General features: G+C 38.1%; 1 protein-coding gene across 4 annotated transcripts in view; it reads right to left on the bottom strand.

The window, feature by feature from the left end:
* The window catches only part of LOC118928365 (dystonin-like), a 92,995-nt gene that overhangs the window by 52,672 nt on the left and 13,072 nt on the right, over positions 1–27,251 (bottom strand). For all 4 annotated transcript variants that reach the window (XM_057494055.1, XM_057494056.1, XM_057494058.1 and 1 more), the window contains exon 2: positions 11,784–11,932. In XM_057494055.1, the coding sequence (XP_057350038.1) occupies positions 11,784–11,786 (3 nt within the window). In that variant the 5' untranslated portion in view covers positions 11,787–11,932. The remainder of the gene's footprint in view (positions 1–11,783; positions 11,933–27,251) is intronic.

Below are 27,251 nucleotides of genomic sequence, written 5' to 3'. Positions count from 1 at the left end.
ATTTATGCCCTGTGGCTTCTATGCCCAGCATTTGTCTTGAGGATTCTTTACCACTTGGAAGAATTATGATACTCAGTAAATTTGATATGAGGCACGAATTCTATTTAAGGGTTGTAATTAGAAAGGAAGAAGAAAAGCTATAGAAGTAGCAGGTGGAAGAAAACATGGGAAGATTGATTATTTCTTTGACATATCTTCTTGTAGAGTAACTTCAGCATGTATAGGTTTTAAGCTACTACTTAAATTGCGCACACACATTAACATAATAGGAGTATAGTTACATAACCAAAGCATATCTGTAATTACCAGCCATCTCCAGTGAAACCAAGAAAACCAGTTAGGCACCTTAGGCATTTGTGAAAACTTATCTATGATATGGTGGATATTGTCCAACGGAACTTGAACAGTCTGAGAGAAATCAGACAAATTAAAACAACCCATTCCTGGGGACTGTTCACATCCCATATGTTCTTTTAACAGTAAATAGTCTGTAGTTGTAAGACTTTGGAGCACTACAATTTGCACTTCTCCAAATTCTTGGTTGAGTTCCAACAGTATAGATCCAGTCAAATTTGTTGTTTTACTGTATGCACAGGCCAGCTTAGATATCTCCTTCCTCATTCCCATGGCAAGTCCAGGAACTGGTGGGATGAGTGCATCTACAGCTGTAGCAGTGCATGGATCTTTGTTGGGGTTTTTTGATGATCATCTTCTGGCATGAGTCTTCCAGAGAGTGCTGATGTTGGAAGTTCTTTTTCATATCGTATCTTAGTTCATTTTCGGGGTAGCCCAATTAGGCTTTGATCCTCTGTATAAACACAAATAGACCCTTTGCCTACACTTTTATAAGCCCTTTATACCCTTGTGTAGAACTCGTTGGAGGTTACCACACAGGAACTGCCCTTTTTTTTTCTTTTTTTGCTTTGTTTTTGGTATCACTAATCTACACTTACATGACAAATATTATGTTTACTAGGCTCTCCCTTATACCAGGTCTCCCCTATAAACCCCTTTACAGTCACTGTCCATCAGCATAGCAAAATGTTGTAGAATCACTACTTGCCTTCTCTGTGTTGTGCAGCCCTCCCTTTTCTCCTACCCCCCCATGCATGCTAATCTTAATACCCCTCTGCTTCTCCCCCCACTTTATCCCTCCCTACTCACCCATCCTCCCCACTCCCTCTCCCTTTGGTACCTGTTAGTCCATTCTTGAGTTCTGTGATTCTGCTGCTGTTTTGTTCCTTCAGTTTTTCCTTTGTTCTTATACTCCACAGATGAGTGAAATCATTTGGTATTTCTCTTTCTCCGCTTGGCTTGTTTCACTGAGCATAATACCCTCCAGCTCCATCCATGTTGCTGCAAATGATTGGATTTGCCCTTTTCTTATGGCTGAGTAGTATTCCATTGTGTATATGTACCACTTCTTCTTTATCCATTCATCTATCGATGGACATTTAGGTTGCGTCCAATTCTTGGCTATTGTAAATAGTGCTGCAATAAACATAGGGGTGCATCTGTCTTTCTCAAACTTGATTGCTGTGTTCTTAGGGTAAATTCCTAGGAGTGGAATTCCTGGGTCAAATGGTAAGTCTGTTTTGAGCATTTTGATGTACCTCCATACTGCTTTCCACAATGGTTGAACTAACTTACATTCCCACCAGCAGTGTAGGAGGGTTCCCCTTTCTCCACAGCCTCGCCAACATTTGTTGTTGTTTGTCTTTTGGATGGCAGCCATCCTTACTGGTGTGAGGTGATACCTCATTGTAGTTTTAATTTGCATTTCTCTGATAATTAGCGATGTGGAGCATCTTTTCATGTGTCTGTTGGCCATCTGTATTTCTTTTTTGGAGAACTGTCTGTTCAGTTCCTCTGCCCATTTTTTAATTGGGTTATTTGTTTTTTGTTTGTTGAGGCGTGTGAGCTCCTTATATATTCTGGACGTCAAGCCTTTATCGGATGTGTCATTTTCAAATATATTCTCCCATACTGTAGGGATCCTTCTTGTTCTATTGATGGTGTCTTTTGCTGTACAGAAGCTTTTCAGCTTAATATAGTCCCACTTGTTCATTTTTGCTGTTGGTTTCCTTGCCCGGGGAGATATGTTCAAGAAGAGGTCACTCATGTTTATGTCTAAGAGGTTTTTGCCTATGTTTTCTTCCAAGAGTTTAATGGTTTCATGGCTTACATTCAGGTCTTTGATCCATTTTGAGTTTACTTTTGTATATGGGGTTAGACAATGGTCCAGTTTCATTCTCCTACATGTAGCTGTCCAGTTTTGCCAGCACCACCTGTTGAAGAGACTGTCATTTCGCCATTGTATGTCCATGGCTCCTTTATCAAATATTAATTGACCATATATGTCTGGGTTAATGTCTGGATTCTCTAGTCTGTTCCATTGGTCTGTGGCTCTGCTCTTGTGCCAGTACCAAATTGTCTTGATTACTATGGCTTTATAGTAGAGCTTGAAGTTGGGGAGTGAGATCCCCCCTACTTTATTCTTCTTTCTCAGGATTGCTTTGGCTATTCGGGGTCTTTGGTGTTTCCATATGAATTTTAGAATTATTTGTTCCAGTTCATTGAAGAATGTTGCTGGTAGTTTCATAGGGACTGCATCAAATCTGTATATTGCTTTGGGCAGGATGGCCATTTTAACGATATTAATTCTTCCTAGCCACGAGCATGGGATGTGTTTCCATCTGTTAGTGTCCCGTTTAATTTCTCTTAAGAGTGACTTGTAGTTTTCAGAGTATAAGTCTTTCACTTCTTTGGTTAGGTTTATTCCTAGGTATTTTATTTTTTTGGATGCAATTGTGAATGGAGTTGTTTTCCTGATTTCTCTTTCTGTTGGTTCATTGTTAGTGTATAGGAAAGCCACAGATTTCTGTGTGTTGATTTTGTATCCTGCAACTTTGCTGTATTCCGATATCAGTTCTAATAGTTTTGGGGTGGAGTCTTTAGGGTTTTTTATGTACAGTATCATGTCATCTGCAAATAGTGACAGTTTAACTTCTTCTTTACCAATCTGGATTCCTTGTATTTCTTTGTTTTGTCTGATTGCCGTGGCTAGGACCTCCAGTACTATGTTAAATAACAGTGGGGAGAGTGGGCATCCCTGTCTAGTTCCCGATCTCAGCGGAAATGCTTTCAGCTTCTCGCTGTTCAATATAATGTTGGCTGTGGGTTTATCATAGATGGCCTTTATTATGTTGAGGTACTTGCCCTCTATTCCCATTTTGCTGAGAGTTTTTAACATGAATGGATGTTGAACTTTGTCAAATGCTTTTTCAGCATCTATGGAGATGATCATGTGGTTTTTGTCTTTCTTTTTGTTGATGTGGTGGATGATGTTGATGGACTTTCGAATGTTGTACCATCCTTGCATCCCTGGGATGAATCCCACTTGGTCATGGTGTATGATTCTTTTGATGTATTTTTGAATTCGGTTTGCTAATATTTTGTTGAGTATTTTTGCATCTACGTTCATCAGGGGTATTGGTCTGTAGCTTTCTTTTTTGGTGGGGTCTTTGCCTGGTTTTGGTATTAGGGTGATGTTAGCTTCATAGAATGAGTTTGGGAGTATCCCCTCCTCCTCTTTTTTTTGGAAAACTCTAAGGAGAATGGGTATTATGTCTTCCCTGTAGGTCTGATAAAATTCCGAGGTAAATCCATCTGGCCCGGGGGTTTTGTTCTTTGGTAGTTTTTTGATTACCGCTTCAATTTCGTTGCTGGTAATTGGTCTGTTTAGATTTTCTGTTTCTTCCTGGGTCAATCTTGGAAGGTTATATTTTTCTAGGAAGTTGTCCATTTCTCCTAGGTTTCCCAGCTTGTTAGCATATAGGTTTTCATAGTATTCTCCAATAATTCTTTGCATTTCCGTGGGGTCCGTCGTGATTTTTCCTTTCTCGTTTCTGATACTGTTGATTTGTGTTGACTCTCTTTTCTTCTTAATAAGTCTGGCTAGAGGCTTATCTATTTTGTTTTTTTCTCGAAGAACCAGCTCTTGGTTTCATTGATTTTTGCTATTGTTTTATACTTCTCGATTTTATTTATTTCTTCTCTGATCTTTATTATGTCCCTCCTTCTGCTGACCTTAGGCCTCATCTGTTCTTCTTTTTCCAATTTCGATAATTGTGACATTAGACCATTCATTTGGGATTGCTCTTCCTTTTTTAAATATGCTTGGATTGCTATATACTTTCCTCTTAAGACTGCTTTTGCTGTGTCCCACAGAAGTTGGGGCTTAGTGTTGTTGTTGTCATTTGTTTCCATATATTGCTGGATCTCCATTTTGATTTGGTCATTGATCCATTGATTATTTAGCAGCGTGTTGTTAAGCCTCCATGTGTTTGTGAGCCTCTTTGCTTTCTTTGTACAGTTTATTTCAAGTTTTATGCCTTTGTGGTCTGAAAAGTTGGTTGGTAGGATTTCAATCTTTTGGAATTTTCTGAGGCTCTTTTTGTGGCCTAGTATGTGGTCTATTCTGGAGAATGTTCCATGTGCACTTGAGAAGAATGTATATCCCGCTGCTTTTGGATGTGGAGTTCTATAGATGTCTATTAGGTCCATCTGCTCTACTGTGTTGTTCAGTGCTTCCGTGTCCTTACTTGTTTTCTGCCCAGTGGATCTATCCTTTGGGGTGAGTGGTGTGTTGAAGTCTCCTAGAATGAATGCATTGCAGTCTATATCCCCCTTTAGTTCTGTTAGTATTTTTTTCACATATGCTGGTGTTCCTGTGTTGGGTGCATATATATTTAGAATGGTTATATCCTCTTGTTTGACTGAGCCCTTTATCATTATGTAGTGTCCTTCTTTATCTCTTGTTACTTTCTTTGTTTTGAAGTCTATTTTGTCTGATATTAGTACTGCAACCCCTGCTTTCTTCTCACTGTTGTTTGCTTGAAATATGTTTTTCCATCCCTTGACTTTTAGTCTGTACATGTCTTTGGGTTTGAGGTGAGTTTCTTGTAAGCAGCATATAGATGGGTCTTGCTTTTTTATCCATTCTGTTACTCTGTGTCTTTTGATTGGTGCATTCAACCCATTAACATTTAGGGTGACTATTGAAAGATATGTACTTATTGCCATTGCAGGCTTTAAATTCGTGGTTACCAAAGGTTCAAGGTTAGCCTCTTTAGTATCTTACTGCCTAACTTAGCTCACTTATTGAGCTTTTATATACACTGTCTGGAGATTCTTTTCTTCTCTCCCTTCTTGATCCTCCTCCTCGATTCTTCATATGTTGGGTGTTTTGTGCTGTGCTCCTTCTAGGAGTGCTCCCATCTAGAGCAGTCCCTGTAAGATGTTCTGTAGAGGTGGTTTGTGGAAAGCAAATTCCCTCAGCTTTTGTTTGTCTGGGAATTGTTTAATCCCACCGTCATATTTGAATGACAGTCGTGCTGGATACAGTATCCTTGGTTCAAGGCCCTTCTGTTTCATTGTATTAAATATATCATGCCATTCTCTTCTGGCCTGTAGGGTTTCTGTTGAGAAATCTGACGTTAGCCTGATGGGTTTCCCTTTATAGGTGACCTTTTTCTCTCTAGCTGCCTTTAACACTCTTTCCTTGTCCTTGATCTTTGCCATTTTAATTATTATGTGTCTTGTTGTTGCCCTTCTTGGATCCTTTCTGTTGGGGGTTCTGTGTATTTCCGTGGTCTGTTCGATTATTTCCTCCCCCAGTGTGGGGAAGTTTTCAGCAATTATTTCTTCTAAGATACTTTCCATCCCTTTTCCTCTCTCTTCTTCTTCTGGGACCCCTATAATATGGATATTGTTCCTTTTGGATTGGTCACACAGTTCTCTTAATATTGTTTCATTCCTGGAGATCCTTTTGTCTCTCTCTATGTCAGCTTCTATGCGTTCCTGTTCTCTGATTTCAATTCCATCAATGGCCTCTTGCATTCTATCCATTCTGATTATAAATCCTTCCAGAGTTTGTTTCATTTCTGCGATCTCCTTTCTGGCATCTGTGATCTCCTTCCGGACTTCATCCCATTTCTCTTGCGTATTTCTCTGCATCTCTGTCAGCATGTTTATGATTCTTATTTTGAATTCTTTTTCAGGGAGACTGGTTAGGTCTGTCTCCTTCTCTGGTGTTGTCTCTGTGATCTTTGTCGGCCTGTAGCTTTGCCTTTTCATGGTGATAGGAATAGTCTGCAGAACTGGGACGAGTGACGGCTGGAAGGACTTCCTTTCTTGTTGGTTTGTGGCTCTCCTCTCCTGGGGGAACAGCGACCTCTAGTGGGTTGTGCTGCGCAGCTGCGCGCAGACAGGGTTTCTGCTTCCTGCCCGGCTGCTATGGAGTTAATCTCCGCTGTTGCTGTGGGCGTGGCCTGGCTCGGGCAGCTACTCCAAAATGGTGGAGTCGCGTTGGAGCAGGAGCTGCTGGGAGGCTATTTATCTCCGTAAGGGGCCTCCTTGCTCCCTGCAGCCCAGGGGTTAGGGTGCCCAGAGATCCCGGATTCCCTACCTCTGGATTAAGTGACCCGCCCTGCCCCTTTAAGACTTCCAAAAAGTACCTGCCAAAACAAAACAACGCCCACCAAAAAAAAAAAAAGAAAAAAATTTTTTAATTAAAAAAAAAAAAAAGTTTTTAATTAAAAAAAAAAATATTAATAAGGTGGTCGTTCGTTTTTCTTTATTCTCCGGTGCCAGCCTCAGGCCTCTGCTCACTGGTCTTTCTGCCCTGTTTCCCTACTATTTGGGGCACTATCCCTTTAAGACTTCCAAAAAGCGCTCGCCGAAACAAAACAGCAAAAAAGCAAAAAAAAAAATGGTCGCGCGCTTTTCTTATGTCCTCTGTCGCCCAGCCTCCAGTCCCTGCTCACTGTTCTTGCTGCCCTGTTTTCCTAGTATCGAGCGCCCTGCACTCTGGCCCGGATGGCTGGGGCTGGGTGTTCGGCAGTCCTGGGCTCCGTCTCCCTCCCGCTCTGCCTGCTCTTCTCCCGCCGGGAGCTGGGGGGAGGGGCGCTCGGCTCCCGCGGGGCCGGGGCTTGTATCTTACCCCCTTCGCAAGGCGCTGGGTTCTCTCAGGTGCGGATGTGGTCTGGATATTGTCCTGTGTCCTCTGGTCTTTATTCTAGGAAGGGTTGTCTTTGTTATATTTTCATAGATATATGTTGTTTTGGGAGGAGATTTCCGCTGCTCTACTCACGCCGCCATCTTCCGCCCCTCTCTCAAACATAGGATTTTTAAAGACATATTCTAATGAACCCAAAAAGACTCTGTGTTTTTCCATCTCTAAGTTATTCTATAAACCCAAATTTGAAGAAAGAATGAATTTACTTGGAAATTTTAAACTATATAAAGCATCAAACAGTGGAAAATTATAGTGTTTGATGAGGAAACCCCAAATCTCAAAAGCTAGATTAAATTGCTATCTGTAGAATAAACTCTGTGTGCACATGTGTATAAAGAATTATGATGACCATAGATTTGCTAACATTCTTAATTAAGACCTAATCAGTCAGATAATAAATGTATCTTTATAATTTAGGAACTGAAAATCTTATAATAAATTGAAAGTTGAACTAAGCCTACCCATTTGCTTTTACAAAAAGAGCACCCACCTTGTCACAGAGGTTTATTAACCACCCAGAGAAAGTGCCTGGGAACTTTGAAACTGGTTTTGCACAACGGGATACTACCACTTGTCTGGAATCTCTAGATTTGGCCACGAAGAAGCAGTAAGGTTTTTGTTTTATATTCTTACTTCTATGTTTGCTTTATTTTGCTGAAAACAAACACATGGAGCTCAGAGAAGTATCTATTCTGCATGAAAAAAGTCAACACAATATCCTTAAACTCTCCTGCCAAATCCATGGCAGTGTATTTGTCAAATTTCTAAAAAGGACATTTCATAAGCTGACATATTTTCCACAGGTCTTCTGAGAAATGCTACTTTTAATTTCCAAAATATATTTAGGCCTCTGTGCTATTTTTTCCTTGCAGAAGCAGGATAAACAAAATTAAATAATGTACATCCCTGACTTTCTCCTCACCTTAGGCCTGAAACGATTTTAACTACCATTCTGTGGTTTGTGGTACAAAAATCTGCTCCTGTGTTACACCAAAGTGGTTTGGTTAATAATCACCCAAAATTTATGGTTTGGAATGTCTTCATAAGAGTGACATGCTCCGTGACAGGTAGTCTGTAAGAGCTGTTTAAATCACAAACTCATTCAATGATCTCAAGACATAATTTTAATACCTACAATCTGCTTTATACCAAGCACCAAGGGTACAACTTCGTGAGTAAGAAATATGCATCCCATGACCTCATGAAGCTGATATTCGCTTAAACAGGAAATCACAGTGGTGTTACTGTGATTGACTCAAGTAGCAAGTCTAGTTCTTTTATGAGGTGTGGTCAAGCTACAAGAATACATTATACACAAATGAGATTTCATGTCCTGTCCATGATTTGTTTCAAACCACTTTCCTACTAACATTTTATACATGAATATTGTCCTAGCCAACTCTGGACTACTGACTTTCTCCAGAACATACCATGCCATGTTGCCATTCTGCGCATTGTTTCCTCACCCGGGAATGAGCTCTCTCCTGCTGTTCTCACCACTACTCCATATGCCCCCACAACTACCTCCCTCTTCATCTCTGTTTATTGGAATCTTACTCAGCCAACTTAGCTTAAAAGCTCTATGGCCCTGTTGGCTCTGTCCCATTTGGATTTAACCATCTCTCTTCTTGTCTTGATTATATGACTCATTTTAGCATTCAGGACACTTTATTTTTTCTAAAATTAGCTACATATGTCTGTCTCCCAGGCTATAGTCCCCTTTAACATGATGTCTTACATGTATAGTTACTCAATAATTTTATGTCAAATGAATAAATGGGTAATCAACAAATGAACTTGAAAGCAGACGTTCCTAAGTATAATCCTTTCATGACTTCCAATTCCTTTTGCTGATAAGTAAACATACTCAGAATCTATTACTGCAAAGAAAAGATGGCCTGACTGTTCTGTTTGAAGCAATATTACGCTATCATGAGAACATCAGTAGTAGTAATGAATGAAGCAACAATAAGCTGAAGCATCTGGTTATCCATAGTTATAGAGAAATGCCACATGTACATTCTCTGTAAGGTTGCAATTAATGAATCTAAGGTACTGGGAGGGTCACAGGTTTTCTCAAGGCCATATACGCTCTACCTCTGGTTAGAATGTGTTTTAAGTGTTTAAAACCCAAACCCCAGCTTACCTACCGCAATCATTTTAATATTTTCACATTGGACAATATTAAAAATATAAAGGAAAGCACCAAAAGTCTGTGTACCTCAACCTAACACTTAAATAAAGAATTTAGAAACCTCACCAAAAAAATGAAATGTTAGTTTCTTTTAGGCTCAAAAAGAAAATCCTGTAACTAACAATAATTTAAATTACCTACTTCTAAAATATAACAGAAATAAATCAACGAGAGAAGAAAAACTCAAAATATAGAGTAGTTCTTAGAACAGGATACCTTGAAAGCAAGATAGATGCTAAATTATATAAATAATACAGGAAACAGAACTAATACAAGTGAAGAATCAATAAAACAAGACAGAAATTTATGAATTTTCACACGGGATGGTGGAGGTTGGGGGCGATTAAAAGAAAACAGGCTGATCGTATTTCAAAGATCTCTTGAGCTGTTTAGTTAGACATTTCAAGCATTTCCCCAAGAAGACTGGGGAAAAGCACATACCACTAATTTAATTTTTCTTGTTTGGGCCACATACCAAGGAAGGAACAATTGGCTCACCCCCACAGCGCTGATTTCCCACTCACATTTCTGACCATAAATGTACAGTAGTTTAACATTGTAAGAATTCTTAGGAGATTATTTAAGTATGTGCTTTTCTAGGTTTACATTTACAGTGCTTGAACTCTGAAAATCCTTAATGATAATCTCAAAGCCATAATTGGAAAACAACCTATAATTCAAAATATTCGAATTGTGTATAGAAAAATGCAAAAGTCACCATTGTAATTAAAACCTATGGAAAAGTCTGGCTTGGGTTGGGCAATTTCTGAGACTTGTCTATGACACATTCACTTAAAACTTTCTTTTTCTAGATCAAGGTCTGAGGCACATGAAAACTTCACTAGACTAACACTGGAATATATTTCATTTGTGTCTGTCAGCCTCATTCCATATATATAATCATTGGGGTAACAACATTGGTTATGCTATCATTCTCAGGCTGTGAATCTGGTTGTAGGTAAAACAATGCCACCACAAAATCCTGTTGCTTACAGTAATGAACCCCGTGAAAGAGACCCAAGAGAGACCCAGTTTTTTTTTTAACTCTATAGTTTATTAAGCAAAGCTTTAATGTAATACGGCAAGGAGGGATGATGGGACAGACTCTAGGACTAATGCATCTGTTGCCTGATCCTGAAGAGCACTAACGGTGGTAAAATTTAAATATGGCACATTCTCTAATTAATCATTCCTTTAAAAACCACCATCAGTAGGCCTGGCCCTGGCATTTGCAGTGTATGGGACAAGAACACAGTGTAGGTCCTCTTGGTATACTTCTAAATATTTAAAAAGCACAAATCTAGCTAACAAATCATTGAATACATTGTATTCTATCCTCCTATCATGACAAATATAATTTAGATGACCTGGAAGCCCAGATTTGAATTTAAAAATTTTAGACTCCTCAAGTGACCCAAAAGACAACAAGGCTCTGAATAAAATGGCCTTGGCTTCCCCAGCCTCCTGACTGAATGTGCGAGGACCCCCCTCACCATGGTGTTTGTATATTCTGTTCCATTTGTCTGAAATGCCTGCCCCCAACTTCTTCCCCTAATCACATTTGCCTGATCTTTAAGACTCTAGCTCAAAGTCACTCACCGGTCCATACTCGTAAGTCCATTGGACACTTCTCAGTGCATAGTCACATGTGTGCAATAGTATTATTGCAATGACTACCCTGTGCCTTGCTCAGCTGCAACCCTCATGAAGCCATCCCTGTGTATGCCCCCTATTTATGCCCCCCCCCATTTTATCTCTAGTATATAGCCAAGTGCACAGCACAGAACTGCTCAACAACTATTTGTGACCATAAGAATAACTTCTGGAGCTTCTTATGAAAAAAAAGGAAGATTTCCTAAAGATCCCTCCCACAGGTTAGACCTATTGTCTCTGATCAAATACTACAATATATTAAGACCTATCTTGATATTATTTTCTGTGTTTTTTATGTCTCTTTTGTTCCATCCGTGCCCTCCTCCATTCCCTCTGTATATGAGGAACTTCTTTGTCTCCCTAACATGATTTTTTATGTCTACTTTTTTGTTATTTTTTAGTCTGGTGTTAAGGTATACCTTACATACATACAGTAATATCCATTTATTCAATGTAGAGTTCTAGAAGTTTTTACAAATTATGTAGTTGTGTAACCACCACACAATCAAGAATAGACCCACAGCACTCTTTATATAGCTTCCTTTTATTGTTGTCATAAAACAGTAGCTTTATTTGTTTGCATAGAGGTCTTCAATACTAGACTAAAAACTCCTTGAGAGTAGGAACATACCTACTTCTTTACTCTTCCATCCCCACAGTAGAGCCTGACAATCAATGTGTGTTGTATAGATTTGTTCATAAATCAATTAACTAGTTAATATGTTACAGTATATTATGGAGCATGCTACATCGCACATTGTAAGTATAAAACATGTATTGGCTTAATTGCACAAAAAGCTGTAACTGTCCATGTATCAAAACCAGGACCACAAAAAATATATGAAATGCAATGCTTACCATCTCCTGTTTCTGCACAGAGCTGTAAGCCCAAATTGTTCTGTGGATTAATTACCCAGTGATTGCTGGTCACAGTAACATCAAACACAAGCCAACCCACATCTAAAGCTTGGGCCTTTCTTGTGTCTAACAGGAACAGATCTGCATCTCTAAGGAGAAAAAGAAAACAAAAAAAAGTTAAAGATTTGAATGAAGATTATCGTTTCCTATTCTTCAGTGAAACCATTCCAAAAGCGCTCTTTAAAGTAACAGGAGTTAATTAAAGAGCAAGGGGAACAAGTGACTCAAGTGATGAGTACTAAGATACAGAACCTTTTATTGCTAGGCTCCCAATGCAAACCTGGTGCAGATTAGTAATATCTGAAAGTAATTTCCATATACTTTCAGTATATACTACATATGGTGAGCATATACTACAATGCAATGAAAACATTCATTTAGTTCCCATTTGGTTTTTAAGAACCCCTTATATTCAGTGTGATGGAAAGTCAATAAAATTATCCCTCTTTTTTCCAAACTTGGAAAACTCACCACACAAACAAAATCCAAGAAAATATAGAGTATCCTTAAAATTTTTAGATACTTGAGCTGGACAGCTACATGTAAGAGAATGAAACTGGATCATTGTCTAACCCCATACACAAAAGTAAATTCAAAATGGATCAAAGACTTGAATGTAAGTCATGAAACCTTAAAACTCTTAGAAAGAAACATAGGCAAAAATCTCTTAGACATAAACATGAGTGACCTCTTCTTGAACATATCTCCCCGGGCAAGGAAATCAAACGCAAAAATGAACAAATGGGACTATATCAAGCTGAAAAGCTTCTGTACAGAAAAGGACACCAGCAATAGAACAAAAAGGTATCCAATAATATGGGAGAATATATTCGTAAATGACAGATCCAATAAAGGGTTGACATCCAAAATATATAAAGAGCTCATGCATCTCAACAAACAAAAAGCAAATAGTCCAATTAAAAAATGGGCAGAGGAGCTGAATAGACAGTTCTCCAAAGAAGAAATTCAGATGGCCAACAGACACATGAAAAGATGCTCCACATCGCTTGTCATCAGAGAAATGCAAATTAAAACCACAATGAGATATCACCTCATACCAGAAAGGATCGCCATCATCAAAAAGACAATCAACAACAAATGTTGGCGAGGTTGTGGAGAAAGGGGAACCCTCCTACACTGCTGGTAGGAATGTAAATTAGTTCAACCACTGTGGAAAGCAGTATGGAGGTTCCTCAAAAAACTAAAAATAGAAATGCCATTTGACCCAGGAATTCCACTTCTAGGAATTTGCCCTAAGAATGCAGCACTCCAGTTTGAAAAAGACAGATGCACCCCTATGTTTATCGCTGCACTATTTACAATAGCCAAGATATGGAAGCAACCTAAGTGTCCATCGGTAGATGAAGGGATAAAGAAGAAGTGGTACATATACACAATGGAATATTACTCAGCCGTAAGAAAAAAACAGATCCTACCATTCGCAACAACATGGATGGAGCTAGAGGGTATTATGCTCAGTGAAATAAGCCAGGCAGAGAAAGACAAGTACCAAATGATTTCACTCATATGTGGATTATAAGAACAAAAGAAAACTGAAGGAACAAAACAGAAGCAGAAGCACAAAACCGAAGAATGGACTAATAGTTACCAAAGGGAAAGGGACTGGGGAGGATGGGTGGGAAGGGAGGGATAAGGGCGGGAAAAAAAGAAAGGGGGCCTTACAATTAGCATGTATAGTGTGGGGGGGGGCATGGGGAGGGCTGTGCAACACAAAGACAAGTGGTGATTTTACAGCATCTTACTATGTTGATGGACAGTGACTGTGAATGGGGATATTGGGGGGACTTGGTGAAGGGGGAGCCTAGTAAACATAATGTCCTTCATGTAATTGTAGATTAATGATACCAAAATAAAATTAAAATAATAATAATAATAATACATTTTTTAGATACTTGGTTAACATTTTTGTGACTGTGATCCCGGAATTATCTTAATCATATTATTAGCTTCTTATATAGAAGGAGGCAACCCTGTAGCTTGGGAAATACATGCTACCCTGCTTTCAAGCCTGCTTCCATTTGAAATAGGCTAAAATGTCCTAATGCACTCTGTTTATAATGCCATCCCTTGGCATAATACAAATAAACACTTGGAAAACAAGAAAGAACAAAGAAGTAAATTTTGAGAACATTTCAACTAGTTAAGTATTTTTAGGTAGCTTTTTAAAGTATATTTTCTATTATTTTTTAATTGTTCTATTTTTCCAGAATTTCCACCAAACTATCCATGTTCAACAACCCCCACCAAACTTCCAAGCATGTCTTGAAGAAAATGTTCTGATTTTAATGGATATATTTAGAAAAAGAACCAGCCAAAGGATTCAAGCAAGCCCTAAATATCTGATTTTCAGTGATGCAAACCATAGTTCATTGGAAGGTAAATATAGGCGAATAGCATGGTTTGAAAAATCCATACATTTGTAGTTCACCTCTGAAAAGTTATGAATGCTGTATAATTTTTTATAATTTCCTAAGCTCCACAATTTCCTTCTTGAGCAAAGGTATATTATTTCTGACTGATAACCACTCTTCTCTATTTTCTCCTCTCTCCTTTTATATAGGAAGCTCTTCAGCATTACCTACAGACAAAAGAATATGCTTTGGGAGAATTAAGCCAATTACTAATAAGCACAATGATAACAGTTCTGTAATTTTCACTAATACAGCAACTTTCATAACAGTATCTTAAAGATAAATCCCCATCCATTCCGCAGAAACTTAGATGTAATTTCTTTTGAAATTATAAAATTACTCTGTTAAAAAATGACACTTACACAAGGGAAATAGCAGAAATACTAAATATTTCTTATGAACAGAATAAAATAAAGCCATTAAAGTTGACCGCTCTTAACATTTTTAGCTGATTTTTTCACAGATACTCTTACAGCAGTATCTAATAGAAGATTCCAAATATTAAAGCATTTAAAAAGAGTGGAATTCCCACAGAAATACAAAGAATTATTAGCGAATACTATGAAAACCTATATGCGAACAAGCTGGGAAACCTAGGAGAAATGGAAAACTTCCTTGAAAAATACAACCTTCCAAGACTGACCCAGAAAGAAACAGAAAATCTAAACAGACCAATTACCACCAACGAAATTGAAGCGGTAATCAAAAAACTACCCAAGAACAAAACCCCCGGGCCAGATGAATTTACCTCGGAATTTTATCAGAAATACAGAGAAGATATAATACCCATTCTCCTTAAAGTTTCCCAAAAAATAGAGGAGGAGGGGATACTCCCAAACTCATTCTATGAAGCTAACATCACCCTAATACCAAAACCAGGCAAAGACCCCACCAAAAAAGAAAACTACAGACCAATATCCCTGATGAACGTAGATGCAAAAATACTCAACAAAATATTAGCAAACCGAATTCAAAAATACATCAAAAGGATCATACACCATGACCAAGTGGGATTCATCCCAGGGATGCAAGGATGGTACAACATTCGAAAATCCATCAACATCATCCATCACATCAACAAAAAGAAGGACAAAAATCACATGATCACCTCCATAGATGCTGAAAAAGCATTCGACATAATTCAAGATCCATTCATGGTAAAAACTCTCAACAAAATGAGCATAGAGGGCAAGTACCTCAACATAATAAAGGCCATATATGATAAACCCACAGCTAACATCATACTGAACAGCGGGAGGCTAAAAGCTTTTCCTCTGAGATGGGGAACAAGACAGGGATGCCCACCCTCTCCACTGTTATTCAACATAGTACTGGAGTTCCTAGCCATGGCAATTAGACAAAACAAAGAAATACAAGGAATCCAGATTGGTAAAGAAGAAGTCAAACTGTGACTATTTGCAGATGACATGATATTGCATATAAAAAACTCTAAAGACTCCACTGCAAAACTACTAGAACTAATATCGGAATTCAGCAAAGTTGCAAGATACAAAATTAACGCACAGAAATCTGTGGCTTTCCTATACACCAACAATGAACTAATAGAAAGAGAAATCAGGAAAACAATTCCATTCAGAATAGCATCAAAAAGAAAAAAATACCTAGGAACAAACCTAACCAAGGAAGTGAAAGACCTATACCCTGAAAACTATAAGACACTCTTAAGAGAAATTAAAGAGGACACTAATAAATGGAAACTCATCCCATGCTCCTGGCTAGGAAGAATTAATATCGTCAAAATGCCCATCCTGCCCAAAGCAATATACAGATTCGATGCAATCCCTATCAAATTACCAACAGCATTCTTCAATGAACTGGAACAAATAGTTCAAAAATTCATATGGAACCACCAAAGACCCCGAATAGCCAAAGCAATCCTGAGAAGGAAGAATAAAGTGGGGGGGATCTTGCTCCCCAACTTCAAGCTCTACTACAAAGCCACAGTAATCAAGACAATTTGGTACTGGCACAAGAACACAGCCACAGACCAGTGGAACAGAATAGAGACTCCAGACATTAACCCAAACATATATGGTCAATTAATATACAATAAAGGAGCCATGGACATACAATGGGGAAATGACAGCCTCTTCAATAGATGGTGCTGGCAAAACTGGACAGCTACATGTAAGAGAATGAAACTGGATTATTGTTTAACCCCATACACAAAAGTAAACTCCAAATGGATCAAAGACCTGAATGTAAGTCATGAAACCATAAAACTCTTAGAAAAAAACATAGGCAAAAATCTCATGGACATAAACATGAGTGACTTCTTCATGAACATATCTCCCCGGGCAAGGGAAACAAAAGCAAAAATGAACAAGTGGGACTATATCAAGCTAAAAATCTTCTGTACAGCAAAGGACACCATCAATAGAACAAAAAGGTATCCTACAGTATGGGATAATATATTCATAAATGACAGATCTGATAAAGGGCTGACATCCAAAATATATAAAGAGCTCATGCATCTCAACAAACAAAAAGCAAATAGTCCAATTAAAAAATGGGCAGAGGAGCTGAATAGACAGTTCTCCAAAGAAGAAATTCAGATGGCCAACAGACACATGAAAAGATGCTCCACATCGCTTGTCATCAGAGAAATGCAAATTAAAACCACAATGAGATATCACCTCATACCAGAAAGGATCGCCATCATCAAAAAGACAATCAACAACAAATGTTGGCGAGGTTGTGGAGAAAGGGGAACCCTCCTACACTGCTGGTAGGAATGTAAATTAGTTCAACCATTGTGGAAAGCAGTATGGAGGTTCCTCAGAATGCTCAAAATAGAAATACCATTTGACCCAGGAATTCCACTTCTAGGAATTTGCCCTAAGAATGCAGCACTCCAGGTTGAAAAAGACAGATGCACCCCTATGTTTATTGCTGCACTGTTTATAATAGCCAAGATATGGAAGCAACCTAAATGTCCCTCAGTAGATGAAGGGATAAAGAAGATGTGGTACATATACACAATGGAATATTATTCAGCCATAAGAAAAAAACAGATCCTACCATTCGCAACAACATGGATGGAGCTAGAGGGTATTATGCTCAGTGAAATAAGCCAGGCAGAGAAAGACAAGTACCAAATGATTTCACTCATATGTGGAGTATAAGAACAAAGGAAAACTGAAGGGACTAAACAGCAGCAGAATCACAGAACCCAAGAATGGACTAATAGTTACCAAAGGGAAAGGGACTGGGGAGGATGGGTGGGAAGGGAGGGACAAGGGCGGGGAAAAAGAAAGGGAAAAAAAATCATAGGGATAAAGGAAAATAGTACCAGCTGTGCTAAAGGATGTATTAATTTTCTTATCTCTGGTCATTATTTCACAATCTTTGTGTAAGTATATATATAATTCATATGTAGAACTCTATATAAGTTGTACACATTAAGAAAAAAAGAATGGACTATTGAGAAAATATGTAGAAAAATATGTTTGTAGCAGAAAGAAATCCATAATATAACTGCTATACATTTTGTACAGTTATAATAATGAAACTGAAATAAAATCTGCATTCTAGCAAAGGAAATAAAGTCCTTTTCCATAGGTGTACATAAGCTAACATTCCAAAATGGTCCTGTGTTACTTTCCTAAGGCTGCTGTAACAAAGGGCCACAGACTGGGTGGCTTAAACAACAGAAATTTATTGGCTCACAGTTCTGGAGATTGGAAGTCCAAGATCAAGGTGCTGGCAGGGTTGATCTTTGAAGGCTGTGAAAGAAGGATCTGTTCGAGGTCTCCTCCTTGGCTTGTAGATGGCCATCCTCTCCTTGTGTCTTCCTATCATCTTCCCTCTAAATCTGTGTCTGTGTCCAAATTTCTCCTTTTTATAAGGACACTAGTCATAATGACTTAAAGCTAATCCTAATGACCTCATTTCAATTTAATGATCCTTTTAAAGGCCCTATCTCCAAATAAGGTCTAGGTTTCAACATAGGAAATGGGGAAGAGAAGGGAATCACATCAACCCGTAATACTATTTAAAAATTTTTTTGAAAAGGCAGGAATGTTCTGTGTTCATTGAGATTATATTAACTGTCAACATTGAAATGTTTTCCAAAGCAAATTTATATTGATGAAAAGAATTCATAATTACTAAAATTTTTTTTCTCTTTCAGATAGAATTTGAACATTTGTCTTGACTATGACAGAGATCATCAGCATAGTATTTTCTTATACCACTAACTGAAATCATCATATAGTTGTTAAATCCAGAGCCATATTTAACAGATAAAGGATTTACAGCACACAGAATAACTGGATATGGAATACCTAGATATATTAAATATAGTTACTCAAAGGTGAGAAATAATGTGTGTAAACATGTACATTAATAATTCAGCACAAATACATTTGAGCTGATCTTTCATCATGATCAGGTTTGATCATGTCTAGTCATGGGAAATTGGTGGGCTTGAAGTTACTGATTTGGTTTTTATTTTACTGACAAAGGAAAAAGTTTTGCATATGTAATCTCGGAGTCCCAAAATACCAGAAGGATATGTACATCACTAAAAATCAAGCATCCACTGCCAAAACACCACAAAATTTAGTTATCATCAGTCTCACAATTCATCTGAGAATACAGTTTGGTGGAATGGAAAATTTGAGGTTATATATCTAAGTATATGACACTGGAAAAGCTAAAGCAACTTTTGTCATCTTTATATAAATACCAGTATATTTCAATGAAATAAACAAGAATCAGAGATCAGACAGAGCTTGAATGAGTTAGGAATTCCTCAGCCTCAGTTTCCCCATGTGTATAAAACATATCTTGTTAGTCACTCTCTTTATTTAAGCCTAGTCAGAGGTGGCACTGTGGAAGTAACATTTATCCATCTAGAACAGCCTAAAAACAGACAACAGCAAGACACATGTGGGTCCTGGTGCTTTTGATAACCATATTTCAAATGACAGCATCATACACAGATTTTAAAAATGCTAATTTTCAAACAACATAGATGGAAGATGATGTAACTTATAATATGGTTATCTGTGATTCGAAAAATGGCTATAGTGATAGACACGTTGTTAACCATACATGTGAAAAGTCTGAAGAAATTTTTCTTTCAAATTTTGAGAGTGAAAAAAGGATATGACTATATTAATGAATATTTTATATAACATTATTAAAATATGTATACATAATTATATCAGTAAGTTATTTTTTTGCTACTTAACTGCATTAAATATATATCTATGTCTATAAACAGATCCATTAAATAAATATTCCATTTTCCCCACTAATTTTTTTTTTATTCTTTATTTGGGTAAAGCAGATACCATTTCTATATGATCATATTATAATGACATGTTTTTCTTATAATCAGGCACACTATGCATGTAGGTTTGGATGTTTGAAACTTTAACTTTCTCTACTGTCTATATAGCTGAATAAGTGAAGTATTCTCACTATAAGGCTAAAATAAAAATTATGAACAAGAATTATGACAATCAGCTAGTCAGGGATTCTACTTCTGAAAGTGACCGAAATAAATCACAGAATACTAGAAGTAAGTGGGACACAAATTACTTAGCCAAATTATTGTTTTATTGAAGAGAAAATCTAAAAATAAATCAAATGATTTCCCATGGTTACCCAGCCAATTGGAGCACCAGAACCCAGGCTTCCATAGTCCATTTTTAGCACACTTTATCTGATCATGGAAACACCCTTTAATCTCAAAGCTTATGTTAACTGCTCTCCCTGTGCTCAAGTCACTGGGTTTTGTGTTGGAATACTAAAAGGTTGAACTGAACCAGCAGCCTTAAACAAGAGGGGAAGAAATGGAGCCAAGGAGTGACCTGAGACATTTCATAAGTCCATCCATCCATCCATCCATCCATCCATTCATTTATTCACTCTTTCAATTTTGGATTTATTGACTCCCTGTGATGGTTTTTCACTATATCAGCTTAATTAAACTGCAACTACCCTATAAGTCCAGGTAAGGGTTGGCTACAAAAAGAAATTTGGGTGGCCTTTGAAAAGCGGGAGTGAAGAAGTAGCCATATTTGTGTTTGGAAGACTTCTGTATGATCAAGTGTCATCGCAGCTTAGGCATACTGCTGGGATCTGCTGATTCACCTTGTTGGTGTGGGGCAGCAGCTGGGCCTGCAGCTCCTTCAGATCCCACTGAATTTCATTCAGTTCCTCTGAATCTAGGGCCAGGCATGTGGACACATCTGAGAGAAAGGATCTGGTAGCTGAGAAATCACCTGCATCCTTGAGGCTGGAGGCTTGAAGGTAGCTTCCAGTTTGTCCTTATGGGTCCAGATCATCCTTTAAGGTTCGACTTTATCCTTTCTCACCAGCTCACATCCACCTTTCCTGCCTGTCTGCCCAGAGGACCTTAGCTCAGTATCAGATGCAGAGCAACAGCCTTACACAAACTGTTCAACTACCTTCCATAATTGCATAAGGTCAAATCCCTACACTGAATCCTTACAGAGGGACTAGACAGCTATCTTATGTTTGGTTGACTACATTGGAGCACTTATATCTGGAAGGGCAGTACTTTTTTCTTAGTGGAACAGGCACTTTAGATATGAATTTTCCCTCTCTGCCCATGGGGTTTCTGCCAAAATCACTATCCAGGGAATTACAGAATGCCTTATTGACTGTCATGGCATTCCACCCGGCATTGCTTCTGATCAAAAAACTTGATGAACAGCAAGTGAAGTGCAGAATGGGCTCATTCTCATGGACTTCAACAATTTTACCATGTTTCCCATCACCTTGAAGCTGCTGGCTTGATAGGACAATGGAATAGCCTTTGAAGACTCAGTTATGCCACCAATTGGTTGTGAGTATCTTGTACAAATGGACTAATATCCTGGGGGAGCTTTATAGAATCTAAATAAGCAATCCATATAGGACTATTCTTTCATAGCCATCTCTCGCATGAGTCTAGAAATCAAGGCATGGAAAGAGGAGTAGCTTCTCTCCTCAATCTACTTGATCCAACTAGCAAAATTTTCGCTGCTGGGCCCAAGATATCAGGCTCTGTTTGGTTCCCAGTAATGAAATGCAGCCACTAGTAGCTATAGCAATGGTTCCATTAAATTAGAAGCTGAGATATCCATGCGGTCACACTGGGCTCTTCATACCAGGGAATCAACAAGCCAATAAAGTACTACTTTATTATGTGGTATGAATGATCTTAAATATCAAGAGGAAACCAGGTTGATACTACCACAATATGAGAAAGGAGGAGTATGTCTGAAATACGATCACACGGAACACCTCTTAGTGCTCCCATGTCATACGATAAAAGCCAATGGAAAACTACAGCTCAAATGCTGGCATCACTGCTAATGGCCCAGACACTTCAAGGATGAATGTTCGTTTTACCTCACCAGGAAAGGAACAATAACCACTGCGGTGCTTGCTGTAAACCAAGAGGATATGGATTACATAGCGGGGGAAGGGAGTTATAAATACCAATTACAACCATGTGACTGGTTGCAGAAATGAGGATTGTAATAGTTTTGAATATTACTTCCTTATTTTGATATTAATGTATTTGTATACATATTAATCAATTCTTTTTTCTTCCCCATCTACCTACCATCTAGGATAAGTAGTTTTGATAGTAGCTAAACTCGTATGTCAGTGTTGAAATTACAGGATCTCGAAGGGAGAATATGACTCAGCTAGAAATGGAATGAACAACATCCAAAGAGGGATAAAAAGGCAGAAGAATTACTTTACTATTTTACTTTTCGGAACATATGAACAGTTATAAAAAGTATGTGTTGGTGCCAAGTTGACAAGGGTGGACTATTGCAGCTTTATACTTTATGAAATTAGGTAAACTGGAACTAAAAATCCCAGAATTCTCTCCCCTGTTCAGTTCTCTGTTAAGATTAGCCATAGAAGAAATTTGTGCAGGAGCGGAAGTAAAGCAGTAAATAAATAAAAAAAGAGAAGAGCAATGGGCTTAAGGAAGAGAGAGGAATAGACAAATTAAAAATAGATCATGGTTCTGGTTACAATAAAGTAGAAGAATAAGCATGTCTCCCACTAAATACAACTATATAACTGAACAAAATGCACCAAGCAGCTATTTGAAGATTCTGGAGATCAGTACAGCTGACCCTTGAGAAACATGGGTTTGAATTGCATGGGTTCACTTATACCTGGATATTTTTCAAAACATATGTTGGGAAAATGTTTGGAGATTTGCAACAAATTGAAGAAATTCACAGAAAAACCATGCAGTCTGGAAATATTTTTCTTTTTTTTGCATTTTTTTAAATTTAATTTTATTTTTTTGTAGATAATTATTTTTTATTGAAGGGTAGTTGACACACAGTATTACATTAGTTTCAGGTGTACAACATAGTGATTCAACATTTATATACATGACAATTCTAGGTACCAGCTATCACCATACCAAGCTCTTAAAATATCTTGACTATATTCATTACATCCCGGTTACTTATTATTTTACCATTGGAAGTGTGTCCTTTTTTTTTTTTTTTTTTTTTTGTGAGGGCATCTCTCATATTGATTGATCAAATGGTTGTTAACAACAATAAAATTCTGTATAGGGGAGTCAATGCTCAATGCACAATCATTAATCTACCCCAAGCCTAATTTTTGTCAGTCTCCAATCTTCTGAGGCATAACAAACAAGTTCTTACATGGAGAACAAATTCTTACATAGTGAATAAGTTACATAGTGAACAGTACAAGGGCAGTCATCACAGAAACTTTTGGTTTGACTCATGCATTATGAACTATAAACAGTCAGTTCAAATATGAATACTCATTTGGTTTTTATACTTGATTTATATGTGGATACCACATTTCTCTCTTTATTATTATTATTTTTAATAAAATGCTGAAGTGGTAGGTAGATACAAGATAAAGGTAGAAAACATAGTTTAGTGTTGTAAGAGAGCAAATGAAGATGATCAGGTGTGTGCCTGTAGACTATGTGTTAATCCAAGCTAGACAAGGGCAATAAAACATCCACTTATGCAGAAGATTTCTCTCAGAACAGGGGGGTGAGGTTCTAAGCCTCACCTCTGTTGATCCCCAATTTCTCACCTGATGGCCCCCCTGTGACTGTGCCTGTCTTAGGTTGTTCCTCCCTTGAGGAATCTTACCCGTCTCTGGCTAACCAGTCATCTTCCAGGGCCATACAGGGAAATGTGAAGTTGGTAAGTGAGAGGGAAGCCTTATTGTTTGAAAAGGTTAGCTTTTTATTTCTTTGCATATTTATGCCCTGTGGCTTCTATGCCCAGCATTTGTCTTGAGGTATCTTTACCACTTGGAAGAATTATGATACTCAGTAAATTTGATATGGGGCACGAATTCTATTTAAGGGTTGTAATTAGGAAGGAAGAAGAAAAGCTATAGAAGTAGCAGGCGGAAGAAAACATGGGAAGATTGATTATTTCTTTGACATATCTTCTTGTAGAGTAACTTCAGCATGTATAGGTTTTAAGCTACTACTTAAATTGCGCACACACATTAACATAATAGGAGTATAGTTACATAACCAAAGCATACCTGTAATTACCAGCCATCTCCACTGAAACCAAGAAAACCAGTTAGGCACCTTAGGCATTTGTGAAAACTTATCTATGATATGGTGGATATTGTCCAACGGAACTTGAACAGTCTGAGAGAAATCAGACAAATTAAAACAACCCATTCCTGGGGAATGTTCACATCCCTTATGTTCTTTTAACAGTAAATAGTCTGTAGTTGTAAGATTTTGGAGCACTACAATTTGCACTTCTCCTAATTCTTGGTTGAGTTCCAACAGTATAGATCCAGTCAAATTTGTTGTTTTACTGTATGCACAGGCCAGCTTAGATATCTCCTTCCTCATTCCCATGGCAAGTCCAGGAGCTGGTGGGATGAGTGCATCTACAGCTGTAGCAGCGCGTGGATCTTTGTTGGGGTTTTTTGATGATCATCTTCTGGCATGAGTCTTCCAGAGAGTGCTGATGTTGGAAGTTCTTTTTCATATCGTATTTTGGTTCATTTTTGGGGTAGCACAATTAGGCTTTGATCCTCTGTATAAACACAAACAGACCCTTTGCCTACACTTTTATATGCCCTTTATACCCTTGTGTAGAACTCATTGGAGGTTACCACACAGGAACTGCCTTTTTTTTTTTTTTTGGTATCACTAATCCACACTTACATGACAAATATTATGTTTACTAGGCTCTCCCTTATACCAGGTCTCCTCTATAAACCCCTTTACAGTCACTGTCCATCAGCATAGCAAAATGTTGTAGAATCACTACTTGCCTTCTCTGTGTTGTGCAGCCCTCCCTTTTCTCCTACCCCCCCATGCATGCTAATCTTAATACCCCCCTGCTTCTCCCCCCACTTTATCCCTCCCTACCCACCCATCCTCCCCACTCCCTTTCCCTTTGGTACCTGTTAGTCCATTCTTGAGTTCTGTGATTCTGCTGCTGTTTTGTTCCTTCAGTTTTTCCTTTGTTCTTATATTCTACAGATAAGTGAAATCATTTGGTATTTCTCTTTCTCCGCTTGGCTTGTTTCACTGAGCATAATACCCTCCAGCTCCATCCATGTTGCTGCAAATGGTTGGATTTGCCCTTTTCTTATGGCTGAGTAGTATTCCATTGTGTATATGTACCACTTCTTCTTTATCCATTCATCTATCGATGGACATTTAGGTTGCTTCCAATTCTTGGCTATTGTAAATAGTGCTGCGATAAACATAGGGGTGCACTGATCTTTCTCATACTTGATTGCTGCATTCTTAGGGTAAATTCCAAGGAGTGGAATTCCTGGGTCAAATGGTAAGTCTGTTTTGAGCATTTTGATGTACCTCCATACTGCTTTCCACAATGGTTGAACTAACTTACATTCCCACCAGCAGTGTAGGAGGGTTCCCATTTCTCCACAGCCTCGCCAACATTTGTTGTTGTTTGTCTTTTGGATGGCAGCCATCCTTACTGGTGTGAGGTGATACCTCATTGTAGTTTTAATTTGCATTTCTCTGATAATTAGCGATGTGGAGCATCTTTTCATGTGTCTGTTGGCCATCTGTATTTCTATTTTGGAGAACTGTCTGTTCAGTTCCTCTGCCCATTTTTTAATTGGGTTATTTGTTTTTTGTTTGTTGAGGCGTGTGAGCTCTTTATATATTCTGGACGTCAAGCCTTTATTGGATGTGTCATTTTCAAATATATTCTCCCATACTGTAGGGTTCCTTTTTGTTCTATTGATGGTGTCTTTTGCTGTATAGAAGCTTTTCAGCTTAATATTGTCCCACTTATTCATTTTTGCTGTTGTTTTCCTTGCCTGGGGAGATATGTTCAAGAAGAGGTCACTCATGTTTATGTCTAAGAGGTTTTTGCCTATGTTTTCTTCCAAGAGTTTAATGGTTTCATGACTTACATTCAGGTCTTTGATCCATTTTGAGTTTACTTTTGTATATGGGGTTAGACAATGGTCCAGTTTCATTCTCCTACATGTAGCTGTCCAGTTTTGCCAGCACCATCTGTTGAAGAGACTGTCATTTCGCCATTGTATGTCCATGGCTCCTTTATCAAATATTAATTGACCATATATGTCTGGGTTAATGTCTGGATTCTCTAGTCTGTTCCATTGGTCTGTGGCTCTGCTCTTGTGCCAGTACCAAATTGTCTTGATTACTATGGCTTTATAGTAGAGCTTGAAGTTGGGGAGTGAGATCCCCCCTACTTTATTCTTCTTTCTCAGGATTGCTTTGGCTATTCGGGGTCTTTGGTGGTTCCATGTGAATTTTTGAATTATTTGTTCCAGTTCATTGAAGAATGTTGCTGGTAGTTTCATAGGGATTGCATCAAATCTGTATATTGCTTTGGGCAGAATGGCCATTTTGACGATATTAATTCTTCCGAGCCACGAGCATGGGATGAGTTTCGATCTGTTAGTGTCCCGTTTAATTTCTCTTAAGAGTGACTTGTAGTTTTCAGATTATAAGTCTTTCACTTCTTTGGTTAGGTTTATTCCTAGGTATTTTATTTTTTTTGATGCAATTGTGAATGGAGTTGTTTTCCTGATTTCTCTTTCTGTTGGTTCATTGTTAGTGTATAGGAAAGCCACAGATTTCTGTGTGTTGATTTTGTATCCTGCAACTTTGCTGTATTCCGATATCAGTTCTAGTAGTTTTGGGGTGGAGTCTTTAGGGTTTTTTATGTACAGTATCATGTCATCTGCAAATAGTGACAGTTTAACTTCTTCTTTACCAATCTGGATTCCTTGTATTTCCTTCTTTTGTCTGATTGCCGTGGCTAGGACCTCCAGTACTATGTTAAATAACAGTGGAGAGAGTGGGCATCCCTGTCTAGTTCCCGATCTCAGAGGAAATGCTTTCAGCTTCTCGCTGTTCAATATAATGTTGGCTGTGGGTTTATCATAGATGGCCTTTATTATGTTGAGGTACTTGCCCTCTATTCCCATTTTGCTGAGAGTTTTTTATCATGAATGAATGTTGAACTTTGTCAAATGCTTTTTCAGCATCTATGGAGATGATCATGTGGTTTTTGTCTTTCTTTTTGTTGATGTGGTGGATGATGTTGATGGACTTTCGAATGTTGTACCATCCTTGCATCCCTGGGATGAATCCCACTTGGTCATGGTTTATGATCCTTTTGATGTATTTTTGAATTCGGTTTGCTAATATTTTGTTGAGTATTTTTGCATCTACATTCATCAGGGATATTGGTCTGTAGTTTTCTTTTTTGGTGGTGTCTTTGCCTGGTTTTGGTATTAGGGTGATGTTGGCTTCATAGAATGAGTTTGGGAGTATCCCCTCCTCCTCTATTTTTTGGAAAACTCTAAGGAGAATGGGTATTATGTCTTCCCTGTAGGTCTGATAAAATTCCGAGGTAAATCCATCTGGCCCGGGGGTTTTGTTCTTTGGTAGTTTTTTGATTACCGCTTCAATTTCGTT

This window comes from Manis pentadactyla, chromosome 16, assembly GCF_030020395.1.
Source record: "Manis pentadactyla isolate mManPen7 chromosome 16, mManPen7.hap1, whole genome shotgun sequence".
Taxonomy (NCBI): Eukaryota; Metazoa; Chordata; class Mammalia; order Pholidota; family Manidae; genus Manis; species Manis pentadactyla.
Note: the sequence above shows the minus strand (reverse complement) of the source record. Positions and strands in the feature narration are given on the sequence as shown.